The sequence below is a fragment of the Triplophysa dalaica genome, chromosome 16 (genome assembly GCF_015846415.1).
Source record: "Triplophysa dalaica isolate WHDGS20190420 chromosome 16, ASM1584641v1, whole genome shotgun sequence".
NCBI lineage: Eukaryota > Metazoa > Chordata > Actinopteri > Cypriniformes > Nemacheilidae > Triplophysa > Triplophysa dalaica.
In genome coordinates, this window is record NC_079557.1 from 13271686 (window position 1) to 13295624 (window position 23939).

Here is a 23939-nt window from a genome sequence, read left to right on the forward strand (position 1 = left end):
TGAATAAAACTGATAATGATGTGAGCTCAGAAAAGACATTTGTGGTTATTTCATTATAAATGTTATATTTGTTTGACCTACACGTGCCTCTTTGATTTAATTGTAAGCAGGATGACTGAATGATCATAATCAATGTCAAACCAACCAAAACAATCAATTTCAGTGGGGGTTGAATAATTTTGAACACAACTGTATGTTTTGCATTAAGCATCTTGATATTTCATGACTTTGACATACTGATATTTTGACTATTCAAGTTTGTTACAGCACAGCCAGTTTACTGTATTTTGTAACAATACCATATATCATATATATTCTAAACAACATATTTATTTGTAAACTTTACTTGCCTCCCTGTATTTACTGTAAAGCTGCTTTGACACAACGCAATATTGCATTGCTGAAAGAACATTATTTTAAAACAATACAGCTATAGCGCAACAGGTGAAATATAAAATAAAACTCGTTCACAGGTGCAGAAGAGTCTCCATGAATAACTAATACAAAAATCCCACTTCAAAGAAGCTAAGAGTGAGCGGAATAATCACTACCAAAGCCACTACAGCTTTTAATCAACTCTCAGACCATTACTGATTCATTCTAACATGTATGTAAGTGAAGATGATATGCGAGGTGCCGTGCTGTGCACATCACAGCACAATGCAGGGAAACATCACATTAGACCCCTGCACTCCAGAAACCCCTCATCCTGCAGACCAGAGTGAAGAGAGGAAGATACGGTCATTCACATTTCTAAGGCTGATGACTCCACTTCACTGCTTTTAAAAGCTTTCCAGTTCCTTTCGCCATTAAATGTGTATAGGGGCTGCAAGGTTCAAAGCAATTTAATAACAGGCCTCTATTCAAGATAACTTCTCACAATATCCAGCATGCACCACACACATAAATGTCAGCACGCAATCCTGTGCCAGGTATCCACGTGCACCTGCAGGAGATTTTTAAAAGGCCAAAAAGCTCCCGAACACCTCTGAACGCCTCCATATGGAAACAACTAGCACTTGTGCTACACCCTCACACGTACACAGCTGCAAAACACAGGCACATCTCCATACAGATGGGAGGGGAAGAGAAGGGGACATTTTATGTTCCAAAAAGCAATAATAGCATAAAAACCATCAGAACACCTGCTAGGTCATTCTGTAGTAATAGACAACAGGATTTTGGGAAGTAATTAAAGAAGTAGCACAGCTACTACTTTTAAAATATTTCAGTAAAAGTAGCTTTTTCACAAAAAACTCTTTAAAGATCGCTTTTTTGGTAAAATTGTATTGCAGGTTCGCAGCCAAGTGAATTTACGTATAAACCTCTCCTCTCATCAAGCATTTGAGAAGTCTTGTTTAAACAATTCTTTTGGACAGTTCAATGACTCAAAATGAAAAAACGGTTCACTGAACAGTCATCATACAGATGGTCCACTTGCATTTTATAAATTTCATAATGTCACAGAATAATATTTGCAAAAATTTGACAATTTTGATCAAATAAAACGCCATAGTTAAACATTATAAATACAAAAAAATAATTTACTTTATTATTAATTTTATATTGAAAAATAAGCTGTTTATACTATCAATAATTTTAATATTTTTTGTATAGACCACTATGCAAGATGTAAACTCTGGTCAACCAGAACTTCCATTTTAATTGAATTTTTTTAACATATTACAAATGTTACGGTTATAAATGTTCTGTTGGTTGATTTTTTGTGTAGCGTTACACAACAAAAAACAGGAAGTTGTTCTGGACTAGCGTTAGACCATTGTTGTTTGCCTTATGTCCATATAGGCCCTAACTTTCTTTACAATATTTGAATAAAAGCCAGTTTTGGGTCACAATCTGTTTCATGACGGGTGTCATCAGCACCAGTATGTCCAATACGAATGTATTTTTCATTACCCTCAATGAGACCTATCTTCGTTTCTAATGGCATGGCACATTTCCTTCTGCATTATCTCCTCTGAACACCTGCAGCTAGAGGATGGCCAAAACCGGCCAGATATGGCTGCAGTAGCAAATCTGAGGTCCTGTGGAAGAAAAGCCCACTTGATATTAAACACCTTTTTTCAGCTGACTTGCTCCTCTGGCCTTTTAAAATGGTCTTTTAGGAGCATTTTGAAAGTGACCCCAGTGGCCCACTGATACTCGCTGAATGTAGCCAAATTGGTGGAGTCGGTGTCTGTTGAGCCGGGCTCATATATCTGTAAGAAGATAGACAGCTTCCCTAAGGAGCTTAGAGTAAGAGGCCCACCCGCCAAACAGGGTGGAACTTTAATCAAAGCTGACTGCTGCGACTTGCAACTTTTCCAAAATAGAAATTAAGCCTTTAATCACCACATTTTTCATATTTTGTGTGTTTGGCCCTGTGCGTTAAGGCCTTGCTGTCCGGCGTTCCACATGTGAGTCACGTTCAAATGCAGGAGACGGGTGTGATCAATAAGATGATTGAAAAATGCTCACTGAGCTGTGCGGAGAGCCCAAACATAATGTTTGTCTTCCATGTTTCGGAGTTGAAGAGTGTGTGGAGAGGCTTTGATGAGTTTCTAAAAGAACGGCAGCTCATTAGCTCATCGAAGTAAAGCACGCAATGATTCGAGTACCTGCTCTTCAATCAATTAGCGGCCTGTAACAATGTTTGCCAGACGAATCACCCACAACGGACACAACAACCTCTTCCAAAGCCACCCTTCAACTCCAAGCAGCTTGCGCTCTGGATCTGCACTAAATGTGACTCAGCGGATGTTGACTTGAAAATGGCAGAGCTCATCTCAACGCTCAGAATCATCATCCACCGTGAAGCTCATGCACAAACAGGGATTTCTCATTTTACTCAAGCCGCAAAAGATTAAAAGTTTGAAGCCCTGAGCTCTGACAGGGCTTCTCTCTCTCAGGTTGTGGATTGGGAGTTCAAAGTTAGTCAGCGGGGGAAAATTCAAACAAGCTTCTGTAATGTAGAAAGAAACCACGATACGGATGTTAGTTCACAAAACTGCATTAAAGCACATTCTAAGCGTAGTTTCCTAAATGAGCACGGATCTGGAATGAGGCGAGGCTATTACAAGCAGCGTGCAAAATGTGTCCAAGCATCTTCGGCGTAAGATGTTATTACGGACCGAACATTCCAGCGAGTAATTTAAACTGGAGGTAATCCTCTCATTCCGCCGGTATTCAGAGAGGAAATTAAATGTCGATCTAGATGCTGTAACCTTTGCATAATGGCAGTTTCCCTGCGAGAGGACCGTTGGACAAAGGGAGAGCAACTTTCTCAGGTATCGACTTTCTGCGCGGCACAATGAACTTCATCTGGCACAATCTAGGCAGTTTTAGCGAAGCTGCTTTCATTTTCACGAAACCATACGGGGCCAGCGTCAATGATCGGAATTTCCTTTATGTGAGCTGGTGTGAACAAAGAGGTCAGCTGGGATAAAAGATTACAGGCAGATCGCATGTGCCCAACATACCTGACGCAGTCAATAGGTGTCTATTCATAACAGCCAGATTAAGATGGTGAAAAGGCCTCTACTTGGGGTCATATGAACAAATCCATCACACGAGAACTCGACTAGCATGCACAGCCCCAACCTGTCCGTCTCCTGTAACTTGAATCTCCCGAGAACCATAAGACATGTTCAAGATTTGTTATGATGCTTTTAAAATAACAACCCAGATCGAATGTTATTCTGGCTGTTGTCGAGTATCCCGCAGCTGTGAATAATTATACTGTGTATGTGTGAGTGTACTGAAAGAAAGAGCTTTGCTCGGGGTTGAGAGCTCGGTGACTCCAATGAGCTCGTATGAGCTTCTGTATTTTAGCCCTGATTCAGCAATCAAGTTCTTTGTAGCGGGTCAGCATTGTGTTTCAGTGCTAAACAGAGAACGGCTTTAGGGACTGCAGACTCATCTGATATGATAATGACTTGGGCTCAGTGGAACAGCTGGCCGGTCCTGGCTGCTGTTATGCATGAAGCACCTCACCACGAGAGCGAACAAATATTGAGTAAAATGAGTGAGTTTGATGCTAATGAAATGAAATTTGTTTACCAAAAGAGAACTTTGTGTAAGTAATGGTTACGAAACAACATGTGGGACAGCAAAGATTTTATGAAGAAGACTGAGGAATGTCGATATGGCAAAGAGCCAAGCAAATATAAAAGGCATCTTGACTTGAATTTTAGGGAAATATATCACATATCGAGCAAGTCGCTGTTTAAATAACAAAAGCCTAACCCAATAAAAGCCAAGTAATACATTTTTAGTTATGAGAGATTGTACAAAGGGATAGCTTGCCCCAAAATGAGAATTTGTTGTGTTGTGACACACAAATACTAGTTCATATTACTTCATATTTTGCAAATAAGTCGGAATCTTCTTAGAGAAATTGCTAACTATAGAGGTAGATATGTGGAAATGATATAGAGGGACAGTTCACCCAAAAATGAAGAATGTTAATAAACCCTCATGTCTTTTAAACCCTGTATATGATCTGTGGAACAGATCTATGAGTAATCTTTTGTCATACAATTGAAGTCAAAGGGCTCCAAAGTTGTTTGGTTACAAACATTCATCAAAATATCTTCTTTTGTGTTCTGCAGAAGACAAACGGGTTTGAAATGAGAGTGAGTAAATGATGAAAGAAGTTTCATTTTTGGGTGAACTATTTGTTCACTCTTTACTGTACTTTACAAAAAGCCATAATATGGCTTCAAAACTTGAAACATCATGATTATAAATTACTTGCACAGTAGCATTTTTCAAAGCCTTGTAAAAAACGAAAAAGTAACTTTTATTTTGGGCAAACAATTCCTTTTAGAACAGCTGAATAAACATGTTGTGGGCTTACCTTAAGCTTGTCGAAGCGATCGCTTAGCGAGGTGACCTGGTGCTCGCGGTGTCGTCCCACCAGCTTGCAGAGAGCGCAAATTAGCTGGTCGTCCACAACACAGTACATGTTCACTTTCTCGTTCTCATGCTCCAGGCAGGCCAGTCCACGCAGCTGAGAGTCTGCCACCGGCTCCACCAGACGATGGCTGGTGAACGGCTTCTTATTAGGGTGCGTGGCCCGCAGGCAACGGTCGCAATACGAAACCTCGCATGTCACACACGTCTTCACCGCCTCGCGTGGTGGCTCCTGATCGCAGAACTGGCAGCCGACACGCTCTACTGACATGGCGCTACCGGCAGGGCTCCCCCGAGCGCTCCCACCGAGCGTGGCACTGTAGGGCCGTGGCCGGCGACTCTCGTCAGGGGAGTTGGGTCCGCTGACAGAAGCCTTCTGGAAGCGGTCAATGATGTTTTGCAGCGTCACATTGCGCTTTAAGCCCTCCAGGCCGCGATGATTGAGAGTGATGACGTAGCGGCAGGTGGGGCACTGGAAGGCAGAGATGGACTCAAGGGGCTTGGTGCCAGAGCAGTGCGAGACCAGGATGCGGTGGGCACAGTTGAAGCACAGGCTGTGGGCGCAGGGCAGCAGGAGGGGGTCCTCAAACAATTCCAGGCAGATTGGACACGTCAGCTCCGACTCCAGTGTTTCCATCTTCAGTTGAACCGATCTAAAGGTGACATCAAATCCCACAGAAGTTGGTCAGTCACCTGTGCGGCGGATAGCTACGGGTTAGTGGCAAGCAAGTTAAGCACGGCAAAAGCAGCTTAAAGAGATTTTCACATTCAAAGCAAATAAATCGCAACACTTGCGATTTTAAACAATTATTTTAAAGGGGAAAATCTCTTTAACTATAAGCAGTTTGGTTATTGATAGCAAGCACATATTTGTTTAACAACAAAGCACTGTCTTTGGCACAAAAGTGTTAGCAGGCTTAAAGGGACAGTACACGAGAAAATGAAAAATCTGTCATCATTTATTCACCCTTATGTTGTTCAAACCAGTATATGAGTTTGTGGAACACAAAAGAAGATATTTTGAGAAATGTGTCAGTGGTTGTGTATTCATACAATGGAAGTCAATGGAGGCCCCTGTTGTTTGGTTACCAACAAACTTCAAAATATCTTCTTTTGTGTTCTGTAGAAGAAATAAAGTCATAAAGGTTTTGATTGACATAAGGCAAGCAAATGATGAAAGAATTTTTGGCTGAACTATTCCTTTAAAAATGGCTTTATATATGCAGCCAGCGGAAAAAATTAAGAGACCATTTCAGAGACCGTTTTTGTAAGTTTAAAATGTACTGTTTATAGGTATGTGTTTTTTGTTTCATTCTGTGAACTAATAACTATATTTCTCCCAAATTTCAAATAATAATCTTGATTCTTGCATTTAGTAGAAAATTATATAGAAATATAAATAATATATTTAAAATTATATAATAATACAAATATAGAAAATTGGAAAAACAGGTCAAAATAACAGAAAAGAAGCTCTATATATTTTCAGACCTCAAATACAGCAAAGAAAACAAGTTCATATTCACTTTTAAGCAATACAACACTAATACTTCTACATGTATTTAAAAAATACGATAACCGTGATTTTATGACAGTTTTCATGTGTCTTGTCATGCTGTCAGTCTTTCACATTGCTATTGGATGATTTTTATGTCACTCCTTAGGTTTGACTTTGTTGAAATTCAACAGTCACTGGACTGGAATGACCACAACACATCTAGAAATCCTTGAAATTGAAATGAGAATTTGAATGGTCTCTCAATTTTCTTCTGTGGGTGTAGCTAACACTATATAGAAAACATAAAATATGTAATAAAAACAGTAAAAATGCAGTTTACAGTGAAGACTGCTGTGTTGAGATATTACTTCAGGTTTTGGACTTGAGAGTAAAGCAATAGTGAGTGAAGCGCACAGACAAACATGAGCACATACCACATACACACACAGGTTGCGCTTCAGCTAAGCAATCAATGTCATCAAGCAACATTTTCTCTCCCCATTAAGTCACAAGAAATAAAATGCTTCATTTCCTCCAAGACTGTTAAAAAGAAAGCAAAAACCCCTGAACGAAAACACTCGACAAGTATTTTCCTGCTCTGTAATTCTTAACCATACACTCCTGCCACATCTTTGTAGTTTAAATGAAGTGGGTTTAGCACATCAGTTTCTGCTTTGATGAATATGAATGGGAAGAAATCAGCACAGCCATCACAGAGCACAACACCTGTACGCCCAGCATTTATTTTGAATGTGTTTCTAGTCTAGAACTACTAATGTCAGTGTTATGGGTTCGATTCCAGCGAATGCATGGATTATCAAAATGTATACCTTAAAAAGGTATTCATTTTTCACATAAAAATGTGAATTCTGTGATCATTTATTCACCTTCATGTTGTTCAAAATCTTTATATGACTCTTTCTTCTGTGGAACACAAAAGAAGATATTTTGAGTTCCATTGATTTTCATAAAATGGAAGTCAATGGGGGCCAGTGTTGTTTTATTACCAACATTCTTCAAAATATCTTTGTTTTTGTTCTGCATAAAAAAGAAAGCAATACATGTTTGGAATATGATGAATAAATGATGAAAGGATTTTAATTTTTGGGTGAACTACCCTTTTAAGTCTCTTTGGATAAAAGATGTCTGCTAAATGCATGCATGTGAATGATATATCAGCTGTTATATGAACAACTCGACAGTTATATGCATAAAGCAAAGCTATAGACAATTGCAGAAAAACACAGATTACCAAAGCAACAAGAAACTAAAATACTGTATATAGACAATTTAAGACTAATTGTTTGCACTTCCTATCTTTTGCATATTTATCTCTCCTTCCCCTGGTCTGTGTTGAGCCCTGTGACTTCATATTGATCTGGCCGGAACGCTCTGATGTTTCATACAAATCAATGCAGGACTTTAAACTCAAATAAACGCCTATGATCGCATTTCACAACACCGTCTGATCTATCAGTGACACCATCAGTCTCTATCCTATCATTCCCACATTACACTGTAGCTTCCATCCTCCTTAATGGCTATTGAGCGTGTCAAACCTTCCAGACAAGCTAGTCTACTGAAGCGGCAAGTTACTGCCATTTTGACAGGGAAGCCCTTAAGACTGCCGCTTAAAATATCTGACAGCTCCTATGAGAAGGCAAGAGCTTTTTAAACCTGCAAACATCCTGAGATCTTTAACTCGACAGGCTCCTCCGACAGCCAGCATGTGATTAAAACAGCACCGAGAAACAGTCATTACTACAAAATCAACAACATGCAGATAAAAGGCTGTGCCCTTGTCTAACAGTCCCCTTGCTTGTTATCAAGAGGGTTTCAAGATATCATTACACTTTGTTATACAGCTTTGTTGTGAGCAGTTATTTGGCTAGTAAGAAACCAAAATATTGAGGATTAAGTTGATGGATAGATGAGATGAGGTGTCAAGAGGCATAGTTAAAGAAATTGTCATCATTATTCATCCTTAAGCTGTTCAAAACATGTGTGTAATAGTTTATTATGTGAAACACGAAAGATGATATTTTGCAAATGTCTCAGTGGTTTTGTGTCCTTACAATGGAAATCTATGGGGGCCAATTTTGTTTGGCTACCAACTTTCTTAAATATGTCTTATTTAGTGTTCTGCAGAAGAAAGTCATACAGGTTTGGAACAGTGATGAGGAGAAATTTTGGGGTGAACCCAAAAATTTAAAAGTAAGTGTGCCGTTAAGTGTTCAAATAGTTTTTGTAGAGCGATTGTTAGGGCCCAATGATTTCTGCGATGTGGAAAACATGGACAGAATCATCTCATCCAGGCATAAAAACTGAATTTTATGTATAACACAAAACGGCAAGGAATTTGGCAAGTGGATTACATCTTAACCAGAAAGAAGCGCTGAACAGCTAAAAAAATGCGAATTGTGCTAAGAATAAAGTTAGAATTATTCCGATGCCGTTTAAATAAACTGCTTGTTTTGTGTGTCTGACTCTATTTTAAAAGTGGTTAGGTGCGTGTACGGAACACGTAATGCTCGTGTGATGCATTGAAATGCATTGAAGCTACTGTCAAACACCCTTTGAGACAACCCATCAAAATAAAAGTCTGGGTTAATTGAATAAGTTACAACTCTCACATTTTACCACACCAACCCCCTTGAATATTCTTTTTAATTAGACCACTTAGTATTTTCTTTAATAAATGGAAGTTAATAATCTAGTAAAATCCTAAAAATATAACTTGTTTTTAAAAAAAATAGTACTTAAATATCCACTGTGAGTTTTAAAATATAGTTTATAAGTGAATAATATCGTTTACTGGAGTATTTTTTCATGTGGGCAAATATATTAACAGAACACACGGAATCTAGAAAACTATAAAATGGATTTCATAGGGCAGCCATTGTTTACATATAGAGTAAGAGCAACAAACCCAGGAAGGATGTGATGAATTAGAGAAGATTTTCGCAGAGAAGTAAACATTTGACTGCTTTCAAAGAAAGACCCCACATGTCATAATCTGATTATGATGAAGTGCTCCATATGGCATCTGATCTGAGTATGCTTTTGCTTATGCACACACTCTCAGAGCAGAGTCTGCTTTACGTGATCTGTTTTCAGGTTGATTAAGACATTATTTTCCCTTTGATGTAGACCTGGAATTGAAAAAAGGCACTCTCACTATAAAGGATGACTCATATGGTAATGATTTAACAAAGCCACTTACTGCTCAAGCGTATTTCCATCTGCTACCTAACGTACTGTGTTTACCTCAACGTAAGCTGATACCTAGCTGCCTCGCATAAACCCTGCTGGTACAGTATATTTGCTACTAAACAGATGCATTAGATCGTCAGTTTTCTCAAATAATCTTAAAACAACTCAGCCTACAATGCAAATACTAAGTAAAGCTTTGTTAAAAGAAAGCAGCTGCATTTGACTGCCCGTGTGTCTCCCGGGATGTTTTCTGCACTTCTTAAAACAGAGGGGAAAAAGAAAATCAACAGTCATGCGTCATGAGGAATATGACATTTCTGGAACAAAGAAAATTAGCCCTGTCTAAACAATAGGGACAAATCGCTTTTAATGTGTCTCAAAGGATTTTTCTTCCATGAGTTATATGTATACAACGATAATGAGACAATGATCGTCTACAGCAGACTGACGAAAACTGATATTTTCTCTCTTCATTGTATATTTTTAATGGACAAATCCATTGTATATGTTTATGAATGTGTTTAGCATATGTATAGATAGCTGCAGAAAAAATTAGAGATCATTTCAAATTTATAGGCATATGTGTAAAGTTAAAATGATCATTTTTGTTCCATTCTGTGAACTACTGACAATATTTGTCTTACATTTCAACTAAACAAATATTGTTTCTATTTGCATTTATTTGCAGAAAACCTGAGAAACAGGGCAAAATAACAGAAAAGGTAAACTGTATTTTTTCAGACCTCAAATACTGCAAAGAAAACAAGTTCATATATTCACTTTTAAGCAATTCAACAGTAATATTTGTATTTAGGAAACATTAATTTTTTTTTGTGATAATCTGGATTTTTATCACAGTTTTCATAGTTTTGCATCTTATAGGGGTGTGACGAGATCTCGTGGCACGAGAACACAATTTCCTTACGCAGTTAGCATGATGGAGTGCTGGGCTCGAAATTGTGACCATTTTAGTTGCATATCCTCCCTAAATTTAACCTGTGTGACCTCAAAATATATTTGGAAGCATTTATATGAGTGCACATTTGGTTGTGGTGCAACCTGTTTTCAATACTGTATAGAACACGCTCACAACTGCAAAGCATGTGCGTGTTGTGAACTACAGTGACCGGCCGGGCCATTCATATACGACGTGATTTTACATCCCGCGTTGCTACTTTTACACCATTTTTCAATGTAAACACGTGCAAGACAGACAGGTTTCAACGTTCAACGGGTTTCAACGTCTCTCACAGTCCCTCATGCATAAGCAGTAGTGTTTAGGGCAGTTTGCGCTGCCATTAGTTAGTTGGGAGCGCGAAGCGCGTGGCTGAACAGCAGCTGAGCTGACAACCACAAGTTCATTACAGTATTTTAGACATTCACAGGCAAACATCTTCAAAAAAACGGTTTATCTATCTCTCACATTTGTGCAATGTCAGCATAAAACATGATGTCTTTATGTAGTTTTAACCGTTTTTCTGAATTCTATGAGGGTTCAGTCAGTGGAGGAAGGAGGATTGACAGTGTGAAATGATCGCCACCTTTGCTGACACTAGCACTATGCAAAAGCATAATAGAAAAAAACCCACAGCTTTACTTAAAGCTTTCCCTGTTAAGAAAACAAAGCATAAATTTTGTGCAATTACTGCCTGTCATTTAGGTTTGTTACAAACATTTTGCAGTGTTTACAAATTGTTTATTAATGCGTAATATAATTCATTAAAAAATAAGCTTAATGTGTTTCATAAAGTACGAGTTTGCATTTTGTGTTAAGGTGAATAAAATACAACTTTTCCCCATAAATTTCCTCATTGAGGAGTTCTTTGTCACTCCTGAGGTTTGATTTAGTTAAAATTCAACAGACACTGGACTGAAATTGCCACAACACATCTAGAAATGCTTATTAAATGAACATCTGCAATGTTCTCTTTTTTACATATACTGTACATGTATACACCTCTAGATGACAAAAGAAATCTGGCTTTTTTATATTACACTCCATATTTGATATTGTACTCCATCTGTTGACATTCAAATAACAACATTATAGTGTTAAACCTGCGGGATATTTTAATCAATCATACATCCACCACAACGCTGACCTGCTCTACAAATGCTATAATTTAGGCCAGTGCAGCTAGGACACATCGACTGATGATACCTTAGTGTGCTCGTGTTCCCTGGCTAGTCTCAGGAATATGTTGTGTGATGTTTGTAAGTCGCTTGCTGTGGTGCTGTGTGGGCCAGTGGGTCAGACTCCGCCCTGCGGCCCAGACACTTTAATGGAGCCATTTATCTCCTGTCAACCTGCAGCTGCTTACTGGTTTCCTGCAGCTTCTCTACCGCTTGAGTGACCGGGCAGCTGGAGTCGCGAGTCTGAACCGGACACAGCGCCACTGGAGCCCTGCTGCAGGCTCACACCCCATGGGTGGCTGGAGAGACATCAATTAAGAATGAGTGACTGGACTTCAGGGATTCCCTAAGCGCTGCTGTTGGGACAGGTGACAGGGAAGCCTTTCGCAGCTTATCACCTCCGAATTTGTTACGAATGACCTAGCGACGACAGGCTCAGTGGAGGTTCATGTGAGCATGAATCCTCCAGTGTACACAAAGGTTCTTTGAGGGTTCAGCAAAGAACAACTTAAGACTTTTTAGCATTTGTGTTAATGCATGATAAATTGTGTACATTCATTTATAAAATTAAATTACACGGACAAAATGGTTTTGACACACATTCAAAGTCCCCCTGTGGTGTAAATCTACTTTATTCAAAAGTTTTTATATTTTATTTATAACCTTAAAGTCCCTGCAAACCGGAGGTTGCATTACTTTTTACTTCTGCATTTTGACGTATTTCCGAGTGAAATGGAGTTTTGAATGAGAAAAATATTGGGCGTGGCTTTCGTCGTTCTCTGCGATTTGATCGGATATATAAAAACAGCCGTTGCATTTTGAAATGTTGAAGGGGAGGAATAAACGGGTGCTCGGCCCAAGCTGTCTAGCATGCATCATCTAAGATGGATAGCCATTACAGGACAGAAATGCATTTTCTAATTTTTTCTCAAGAGATTATGAGGGCAGATGAATTTTAAAAGAGAATGACCCACAGTGATAAACAATCTACAATAAACACTGCAATATTTCATGAAAAAATTGGCTTCGTAATTTTTAGTTTCACTGGGACTTTACAACCGCAAAGATGTTAACAAGAAATGTGGCTTAAACGCACACATGATTCCTAAGTCACAAACATGTGGTAACCAATCACGTAATATATCAGAGTAGTTTATTTGCATACTAATGAACAACATATAGTAAATCAATTAAACTGAGGGTCTATTTACATTCAAGCTACTTCAGTAAATAATTTCAAAGGTAATGTCATTTTGATGATCAAAGATGCATTTTAAGAGATAAAATTATTCACTACAGAAGGACTGTAATGCTTTTCTGAGTTGCCCATATGGTTTCTTTAGGGATTCGAAAAAACAGCTTGTGTGTTCTTCAAAGAACCATATACGGTTCTTTTAATCACTAGTACATAGATGGCAATTACCTAGCAACCACCCAGAACTCCCTAGCAACAGCCTCCATATACCATGCATCCATCCACAACACCCCAGCATTTTTTAAAGGCCGTCCACACAGAGACGTGTATAGCTATGTCCATAAAAATTTGGTTTCATCCTGACAGATCCGGCGTTTTGGGAGCCTAAAAACGTGTCCCAGAGTGGATAAATCTGAAAACGACAGCCTTGCGTTTTCGTGTGTACAGCCAATCCGTATACTTTCTGAAACAATGAAGTCATCACCCCAGTGAAAAAGGTTTATGTTTTCCTTTCTGTTTTAAGTATATCTTCATGGCAGAATTATAGCATCACATACTGATTTGGTATGTATATCAGTGGTTTCCTGTGTGCGCAGATATTTCTTGAGACGGCACCATGTTTATGGAACTAAAAAGAAAAAAAAAGATTGAATAGAGAAAGATATGGCTTTGTGTGGATGTGGCCTCAAAATAAAATGGTACACAGTGAATTGTACTGCTACAAGACAAATATACCAATGCGATAGCACAGAAATCTCTGATCAGCTTCATCATCTGTTACACAACTCCTTATGACACATCAATGCAATACTTCAGCATCTGCTGTAACACTGTTACAACATCAGCAGCATCGGTGACCTGCTGGAGTGAATAAAAACAAGCAGGTGTGTTTTCAGTGAAGTGTCTGGCACAGAATCCACAGCTCTTCACCGCTGCGAACATTCACATTTCCTTTCTATGCATTCCACTGCTAAATAGTGCCACCGTACAAATGCGACACGCGTCTCAGAGTGGCCACACTGAGAAATAATCTCTTCATCAACAGCAACGCTCTTAGACGAACAGGTGAGCCATTGTGCAGTTCAGTGCGTGGAAACTCCAAAACATGTGTCTTCTGTACTACACTCGTCTCAATGTGCGTTATGCTGCTTTTCTGCCAGAACCGAGCTAAAGACAATTGTATGCAGATAGAATTCCTCAAATATGTGATGAGAACGAAAAGGTTATGGATGTTAATTACAAATTACAGGATTATCACTTCATGTAGAACCGAGACGGGTTGCTTATTAAATGAGCACACGCTAGCCCTACAATTGGGGCAGGAGGTTGAAAATGTCTTTAGCAGGTTGAAGTATTTCTTAGGAAAGCGGTTTATTTCATCTCCCCGGGGGACTATGTGAAAAACGCATGTGTTAGGCCTGTTTTTAGGCACAGGGAGATTTCAGCGGCGAGTGGGCAGAATGGTTTTGGGTCAACCAAACAATATAACTACACTGGCAGAGTCAACACAAAGCTGCCCGGCTTCCACCAGCTGGTCCTGAAAGTAAATGGTCAGTCTTTTAAACCATAAGTGCTACTTTATTTATTTTTAATGTCAAAGCTTTATATAGAGGCCAAACTCGGATAATTGCAGTTGGTGTGCTTTTATAAGGATACACAATGACTGTCGGTTTGACTGAAGTCATAGATGGTCATTTATGTGATGTTTCCCTCAGTACTTCCATGGTTATATAGCTGTTTAGTTTGTAGTTCTAAAACCCACAAGAGAAAGCATTTTCAAGCAACGGGTTCCCTCGGGAACCTTCGGCTGGTTTTAAGAAAAGCGCTTTTGATTTTTAAGTCAAATAAGGTCTGCGGTTAAAGTTACTTGAGGAAACCTTCGTGTCTTGTAGTACAACATGCATTTTCAGAAATATACCTTAAATGTAATATCTGAAGAGAAAATGTGTTTTATTGAAACAGTACGTTTTAAAACTGGATTTAAACTAGTGGTGGGCCGTTAACGGCGTTAAGTGAGACTCTTATCGCGCGATAAAAAAAATGTCGCCGTTAATCTATTCTCAAAGTTGGGTTGGGAGCTGGGTCTATACTACGCAAGCTATGATGACTTTCACCTTGATATTTTAGCGCGGATGTTTACCAGCTTAACTGCACTGTACGGGGCGAGAACGAGATTTTTCAACTCGCGTGATTCGCGTCATTCGCGGAAGCAGAAGCCGCCTCATCATCTCATAACCAGGGCTTCATTCGCGCGATTCGCGCAGCAAGTAGGTCTATTGGCTCTTAGCATTAACATATAAATCACTCGCGCTTGACACGCCATTCGCGTTTGGTCTGAACACAACATAACGTTACTGTGAAATTACCGCATCAAACGTGACGTGCTAACAAGGATGCAGCTATGAAGCCGCCGGGTTTGCTTCAGGGAATATAAATTTTTAAGAAGCTTCCCAATAGAATCATCGACAAGACTAAGGTTGTTTGCACCTTGTGCAATGCGGAATTGGTTTAAAAAAAACACTTTCTCTCAACAGGTAGTGGTCTAGCTTTAGTTGAAACCAGTAACTTTGTATTGAGATCTAATGTATTATGGCTCCTGTATGACATATCGCTTGTTGCTCCCTCACTCTTTGTAAATCGCTTTGGATAAAAGCGTCTGCTAAATGACTAAATGTAAATGTACTGTAGGAGCTCTTCCAGTCTCAAGTACCACCTAAACGTAAATCATCCCTTAGCTAATGCGGAAGTAAACACAAGTTCATTTTATTGAACATAATTTAATTTTCATCACCAATTATCATAGTAGAACAGCTTTCTCAAGCAGTTTGTGATGCATTTTGGAAACAGGAGATGAGCCCCTGGTCTAATGCGCCACCTGGCTTGAGAAACCCGTTCTCAAAGACTTACTTTTAGTCATTATTTGGGTAGCACACATATTCTGAATGCCTTTGGCAGAATTCAAATGAGCCATTTTAATCTAGATTAATCTAGATTAATCTAGATTAAAAAAAATAATCTATGCCCACCACTAATTTAAACATTGCTAAATAAACTACCATAAGGCTTTGAATTTATTGTTCGATAAACCTGACTAATATTGTAGCAACAATTCCAATAAATTATTAGTTCGCCTTTTCTTCAAATTTTTAGTTTTTATCTTGATTTAAGCTTTAGCAATTTTGGTATATGCTTTTGTCATTTTATAATTTATTTGTTTATTTTTAATGTTGCTATATAAGATTTATTAATTTTATTTTAGATTTTGTTTATTATTTAAATCTTAATGCTTTAAATGCTTTTCAGTTTATTTCTGAGGCGACATTTAAATTTTTCATTTAGTTAATAATTTTAGGCCAATATTTTATTTGATTTTAATGATCAGAAATGTTTTAAAAGTTTAAATTTTGCACACTAAATTAACCTTGAAATATCTGTTTAAATACCTCACAAGGTATCTGTTTTTAAGGATTTTACTTCCAAAGACGCATGAGTGATGCTTTCAGAATTTTCATATTCATAACGTGTGTCTTCAAAAATGTGCACACGAAAATTAAAATAAAAGAAGTATTTTTTGTTGGTTATTATTGCTTTTGGTTTGTGCATTTTATTTCACAGAAATACAAGAAAGTATGTACGAGGGTCTTTTTGACATTAATATAAAGCATATGTATTTCCTAATGCATGTTTGACGTATGGCTGGATGTAGTTGTATGTAGTGAACACCACTTTAAGTTCTTATTTCATGGCAAATTATGTTTTAAGGTGACCTACATATTGACTGAAGAGCTTTATGTCTGAAAATAAGAGCCCTTACTAGTTGCAAAACTACTTTCATCATAATTATCACTGGTAACCATTCATGTTTTTCTTTTTCATCCGTTTCATTTTGCACATCAGCTAAGTTATTTAAAACTACCTTTGGTTTTCCACACCCATGATCCAGCTTCCACTTCGACTGTGACCCATATGGATGGTGTCCATTTGTGTTTTCCACATCCTCTCCTCAACACAGAGCTCGCTTAATCAAACATGGGATTCTATTCATACAAAGCAAACAGCGAGGCACTGGTTACATTTCACAGGGGATCAGAGAAATGGGTGCTGACTAGAGGTCCAATACTCTGGCATCTGCACAAACACAGATGGGTAACCTTCACGTCCGAAGATCACAGATCCAGGTCAGAACCCATCTGCTGCCCTACCACATGAAAATAGCAGGGCTGTGAAATGATGGAAATGCCGCTTTTGTCCCAGATATGAAAATGACAGGCTTTACAGATTGGTGAATGAAAAAAAGGTGGGATGTTCTGCTTATCTCCCTCAGAAAATAGAAATCTCAACGGGATCCAATATGTTGTTTCACCCATACAGCAATGTGATTACATAGAGAACGTTTCCTCAAAACTGGAGCTTCTCAGGTTTTTCTCCTGAGTACAAATCGTCCCACACGTCTCGGTTTCAGGGTTTCAGATATCAACAATGTCACGGATTGTACCCAGGACTTGCCAACATACTAAAACCTCATCACAACTCATAACAATTCAGTATTCCGAACTCAGACGTTTCTCATTACATACAATTTACAGAGTTAAGACGATGCATGCTACACCACCAACGCCGAACAGACATCTCCAGTTCCTTGAGTTATCAAAATGTATTTACTGATATTGTGGATTAATTACATCATGTATCAATGTGACATAAATAAAATGACTTGTTACAACTTATTTCCATTACAGTCCTTCAAACGTCAACACAGAATTGAGGTCAACACCTCAGTTTTACATCAAAAAATGCTTCCGCTTGTAAAATTAATTATCCGGCGCTAGCAGATGGAACGGGCGCCATACGGGCCAATCACAACAAAGTTAACACTCTAGAAGACTTGTCATTTTACTGACACCGGAGAGGCGTCTTTTCTGGCTTTAGCACTACACAATACCTCCATGATCTCTTTCATTCTCCCAACCCAACGCATTTTCATTATTGATGTGCATTTCATTTGGTGAGAATAAAAATGGGCTGAAAATGCAGCAAATCTCATGAAATATTAAGCCAAGATTATAGAGAAAACAGGCTGAATAAAAGGAGCTGGTTACATTGGCTTGCCGTTTCTGATGTGAACTACTGACCCCATGTCTTAACCTCCACGAACCTTTATAGAAGAGACTGGGGTGAGAATTAGAAACAGGGATATTGCGGCTTCTCTTGTTACCATCGTGTACTCACAAACGCTCCCAATGGAGTTGACAGAAGTATTACATGTGTGGTTTACCATCAGAGGCATCAGACATCATAGTAAATAAACTCTTTGATTTACGCATTTTTCAAGTGAGAGAATCGATTCAGAAACTCAGAAGATGATGGCGCATTTCTCTGATGTTCCCCTCACCTTAATACTTCTTCTATTTCATGCATGTAGGAGAAGATGATATACTGAATCTCCAAACATAACCGAGGTCTGGTTTAGCATCACTGTATTAAACCCTCATGACACGCATTAGGAGTTTGATCTATTGGAGATTAAATGTGCAAAAAGAGCTGCAAATCCTTCAGTTAAGCCACAATGTAAACAAACGTGCAGACGAAAAACTCACATTCAATCTTGTTTCATTTTTTGTTGGCTGACACGAACGACAGAAATTGTTAATGTGAAATGCAAGAAACTGACAGACAAACTGAAGGCTCATCTTTACACTTACATTTCCTGTGAATATTATGCAAATTGTATGCAGACTGCATGAAACTAGTCTGCACATTAATGGAGTTCTGCTGGGTCAGGAGGCAAAAAAAGGTTGAAGGTCTGTTCTGATTGGTTCATGGACAGTAGTGCTGGATACAAACACTAACCGTAACAGCTGTGCATTCAGGATAGCAAAATAAATAAGCATGCTCAAAAGTCAGGACTACAACTATTGATTCTTAAAACGCTCTTTATAAATGGCAAGACGGATGTATAGACAGTTTCAGCGGCAACGACTTTAACAAACTTTGTTTGGCCCAAACTTAACTTTGGGTATTAGTTGAATAGTTTTACTTTAATACAATTACTATACAATAAAATAATAATTAAATATAAAATAAATTGTAATATTACAGCCCAAGACAGACCAGGGCTAGGTGAGTGAGTCCGTCCGTCCGTCCGTCCGATGAAACCGTCTATGTATAAATGTCTGGAACTTTTGAATAAGTTATGAACTTTCTGATCATTAATATTTTTATCCAGCCGTTCAGATTTCGTCAGCAGTGTGAAATGTGGCATTAACTGTGTGAAAGTGCAGTTTTTTTGGGCTCAGTACCGCATGACCAATCAAATGAACTGATTAGCTGGTGGGCAGGTTCTCGGTTCCCTAGGAACATGCTTGCCTGAATGCTGATTTAACCTTTCAAAAGTCCTCCACCGTTTCCACAAGATTCAAGCTAAAATGATTTCTGAAACAGTCGGCTGGCATTTCTCATTCCGACAGGTACAAATATACGAAGGTCACATTTCAAAACTGCATCAATGAACATCAACTTGTAAAACCGTCAATAGAAACAATCGGGTTTTCAGGTTCTCATTATTAAGAAAAAACAGGTTAGCACTTAACATGAACCATGTGCATTCAGATATTTCTGCTGGGAAAAAATATCTGACTTCCCTGTTTACAAAAGGTATCTGAGATATTATTTTTGCACATGCTTCAGCATTTTGGGCACAGCCAAGGGGAACCCTTACTGTATCTGTGGGTGTTTTATGATCACGCCCCAGAATGCTCAGGTCGATTTCCCTGCAGAAGCGCTAACACCAACATTCTCTGCACAAGTGCAGCTCCTTATTAATAAATGAGCAGATGTTTGCGAGGTGTTACAAGGTTGTTAAGCCATCCAGAAGTAGAGCAGACAAAGAGAAAGGAAAAGTCAAAAGTGTGTGGAGGAAGTGCAGGACAGATGTGGTTGAGATCCTGGAGTGTTTCCAAAGACCCCTGAGATGCAGTGCCCCTGAAGAAAGTTAAGAGATGCTATTTATAAGCACCTGTAATGTTTGGTATTTCCTTAAGGGACGGGGGTAGGAAGAAGGCATTGTTTTTTCTTGGCTGACTTTGATTGTTTTGCCGATTCCTTTTGTTGAAATGTCAAAGTCTTGCTGTTTCGTTTATGCATTTCCATTTGTGTTGAGTTAAGGCAGCCCATTACATTGGCCGTCCCCCTCGGAAAGCCGTGCAATTTGTTGTTTGGGTGCAAGCGGCTTCGATGGGACATTTCAGCATATAGTAGCGCAATACTCAGCTCCGCTCATTCAACACACTGCAGGGCACACATTTAAAATAGGATTCTGGGACATCAGAAAACAGACTGGAAAATATGTCTCCTGGGGAAATCAAATGCCAACCTTAGATCACTTCAAGGAGTCTGTTCTATGCAGAGCAAGAGGATCAGATTCCTGTGGATTTTATAAAGAGATGGTCATCATCATAAAGTCCAGTTTCATTTTATTTAACCAACACTGGAGGTGCACAATATATTGAAATTATCATAATATTGCGCTGAACTGCAACAGCAAAACATGGCTGTTCATATTCAGAAGTCGTCACCTTGGAATTCTATCCGAACATTCTATAGAAGGTTCTATCCGTCATTTCTGTCAAAACATACTCGTTACATATTCTTATTTACATTATATGATGTCTTTTTACTTACATTTTACTTACAAAAAACTCCATTTTTGGAGTTTTTTTAGAAACAAAAATCTATTAATTAAAAACTTTAAAGCTTAAATCTGCTCAGAATGCAGATAGAACTTTATAAATCTAAGGCAATGAAGTTGGAAAGATGATTTTCCAAGAATGGGAAACATGTATGCTAGTTATATAATTTACATATTTTAACATACTTTGTATTGATTAGTAAAACTAATTGTTGTATCACATAACATAGATTGCATTGTTCAGCAATTTATTGAATGTCGTATTTTTCTTTATTACAGTGCAGCCCTAACCGACACTTGAGGTAAAGGGGCAGTTAACCCAAAAATGAAAATTCTGTCACTATTTACTCACCCTCTGGCTTTTCAAAACCTGTATAATTTTTTTCCGATGAACACAGAGAAAGATATTAGAAAGAATGTTAGCAATTTTTAGTTGTGGGACATATTACACTACCATAGTAGGAATGAAAATGTTTATTTGTATTTTTCTACAACAACAAAAAATTTATATATGGAAGAAAATAGGAAAACAAACAGTTCTGGGACACCTTTGACTACCATTTAATTGTTCCTACAATTGTAGTCAATGATGTCACGGAATTGAAAATTACTAACATTCATCCAAATATCTTTCTCTGTGTTCATTGGAACAAAGTGATATTTATACAGGTATGAAGTTACATTAGGGTAAGTAAATGATGACAGAATTTTCTGACTTTGCTGTGTTACGTAGACATACCCCTCAACACATTCTCTCACCGGTTTAGCACAAACAATTTATAGAAACTAAGCTGCAAAAACAGGTCAATGAAAAACTGTCATGGCTTTTATGTCACAACCGTTATCACATTAACATATGACCAATATAAAATACAAACTCAGCCAGCACAATACACCACTATGCAGAGTCATTTAAGGTACACTAGCAAAAACAGCTCCATGTAACAATATTATATGAGCACATTTTATTGAACACACACTGTTCATGGAAATCTTCAATTAATTCCTATTGGGGTTTATTTTTTGTTTTTGATGCAGAAAACACTGACTAACCTTTTTAAAACAGTCAAAGATATGATTTTCCACCTAAAACACAGCATTTTGCACACATCATCTCAGTCTCCATGTATTTATTCTAGTGTAGACTGAATGAGATCATCAGTCACTGAACATACAGCTTGGCAGAAATGTGCTTTAGCAAAATGAACCATAGATAGAATTCCACCACGAGCTGAAACACAAACATATGGCTCATTTGTATTCATAATTCATGGATTATGCACAGCATACATTCTCTGTAATCCTGAACTGCCTGAAGTTGGGCTGTTACTGAACCAATGGAGAGCTTAGGTGTCTCCACACACCTAAAGAATGAGCGCCTGCCCTGCGTCATGATCCCTTCTCTTCCTCCTACCTGTATTCCCTACAAAAGACCTCATATCCTCTGAGCTCAGCTAGGCAGAACTGGGATACAACATTCATCTGCTGACAACTTTCAAGTAAACACACAAAATGTGAAGAAGGGTTATACATGTGAACTTATTCTGAGACGGCGTGATGTTTCATGTGGTCATAAATGAGTCAAGAGCAGATGATGCGTGCAATGAAATATGGATTTCTGACACTAGTAAGGTCTCTGCAGTGCATGTCGCAGCCTACAAAGTGCACATGATTTTAAATAAGGTTCAAATGGTACAAATACGTGTTTTTCTGAGCCATTGGTGTGTTATAAGTTGCCAATGCATGTATTAGGCACGTAAAATTGCAAAAATTCAAGTATCAGAAACAAAAGATGCATTCTATCTAAAAGCAAATGATCACCCAGACCTGCCTGAAACGCCTCGTGTAACCACACCCCCACAAATCTACAAGTAAACTGGGCGTACCTGTCACTTAGGGCTGCACGATAAATCGATTCAAAATGTTTTATGCGCAGTTTGTCATTGAAATACTGTTAATTGCAGCTGCATCCGAAAGCCAGAGGGCACTCTCGCACAGACACTTAAATGCTCCATAGAAGAACAACAGCGCATATAACCTGGAAATGCCATCTTCCTATCAGCCTCCTCAGGTATTTTCATGATAATAAAGTATATTTATAAGGATGATGTTTGATGGGTGTTGCTTTTTTAAATGTACGTTTTAAGCGAATCAAATGCGCAGTGCTTTCAGATGGAGCAGCTTTTCCCACAAGAAGAAGCTGCGCATAAAACATAATTCACAATCACGTTAGCCACATCGATTTAATCATGATTTGAATGGGGATTGCAATTAATCGTGCAGCCCTACTGTCACTACAATTTCTTTGGAACCTGATGTTCCAAATATGGTAAGAGGCGTTACATTTCTGTCACACGCTTGCAGTATTCGACCAATCACTATGCACTGGTTAACTGGCCAATCGTAGCACACTTGCCACCCATTGTCTATTGGCCCAACCCAATCAAGGATTAAACTCGAATATTCGCATCTAGAATACAAGTTAGCGTTTACATAATGACTGTGCAAATTAATTTTGTATTAATTATCACATACACATACATATAAAAACAAATAAATGTTTATATATAATTTAAATTATACATAAATATTAATATATATACTGTATGCAAATATTTTCTAAATAGTCCTAAAACAGTATATGTGTTAATAATGCACAGTGCATAGACATGTATTATGTAAACACAAATTTTTATTCTGATGCAATTAATCGTGATTAATCCTTGAACAGCCCTACCACACATTGGAAAAAATATTTGTAATCAATAAATCACAATCTATTCAAATCCCGATGGGAAAATCAAGTCCAGTACTGCTTTATTTTTCCATATCCTGTTTCAGTCAGAAATACACCACACTGAAGGAAAGTACTTTGCAAACACTTTTTCTTAATATACTGTATATATATATATATATATATATATATATATATATATTAGGGCTGTGCAATTAATCGAAAATGTATTGTAATCGTCAATTTTGGCCGTCATCAATTACAAAAACTAAATAATCGAGGTAAAACGATTATTGTGCCCCATCCCATTTTGCAAGGATCCTCTCTTTTCTTGTGGTATAAATCCACAGCGCATCCTTGACATCACGAACATGCTAATTAGCACATAACACCACCTTGAACCACACTAACGGGTAATGATAGATTCTGATGGTTTTATTACGAGCCTGTCCATCAAAAAGACGGTGACAGTGGTTCAGTGTCCATCCTTTACAGTGGTTCAGGTCTGCTATTTCTTTACATGTATTTTAAGGCTAAATTCACAGTTGAAAAGCTTTTTTTATTA

At 38.2% G+C, this 23939-nt stretch overlaps 1 protein-coding gene across 9 annotated transcripts in view; it reads right to left on the bottom strand.

The window, feature by feature from the left end:
- The window catches only part of mid2 (midline 2), a 365887-nt gene that overhangs the window by 52418 nt on the left and 289530 nt on the right, over window positions 1–23939 (bottom strand). For 6 of the 9 annotated variants that reach the window (XM_056769391.1, XM_056769388.1, XM_056769386.1 and 3 more), the window contains one exon: window positions 4859–5607. In XM_056769391.1, coding sequence (XP_056625369.1) covers window positions 4859–5551 — 693 coding nt within the window. In that variant the 5' untranslated portion in view covers window positions 5552–5607. The remainder of the gene's footprint in view (window positions 1–4858; window positions 5608–23939) is intronic. The other 3 variants (XM_056769385.1, XM_056769392.1, XM_056769383.1) reach the window with 1 other exon arrangement.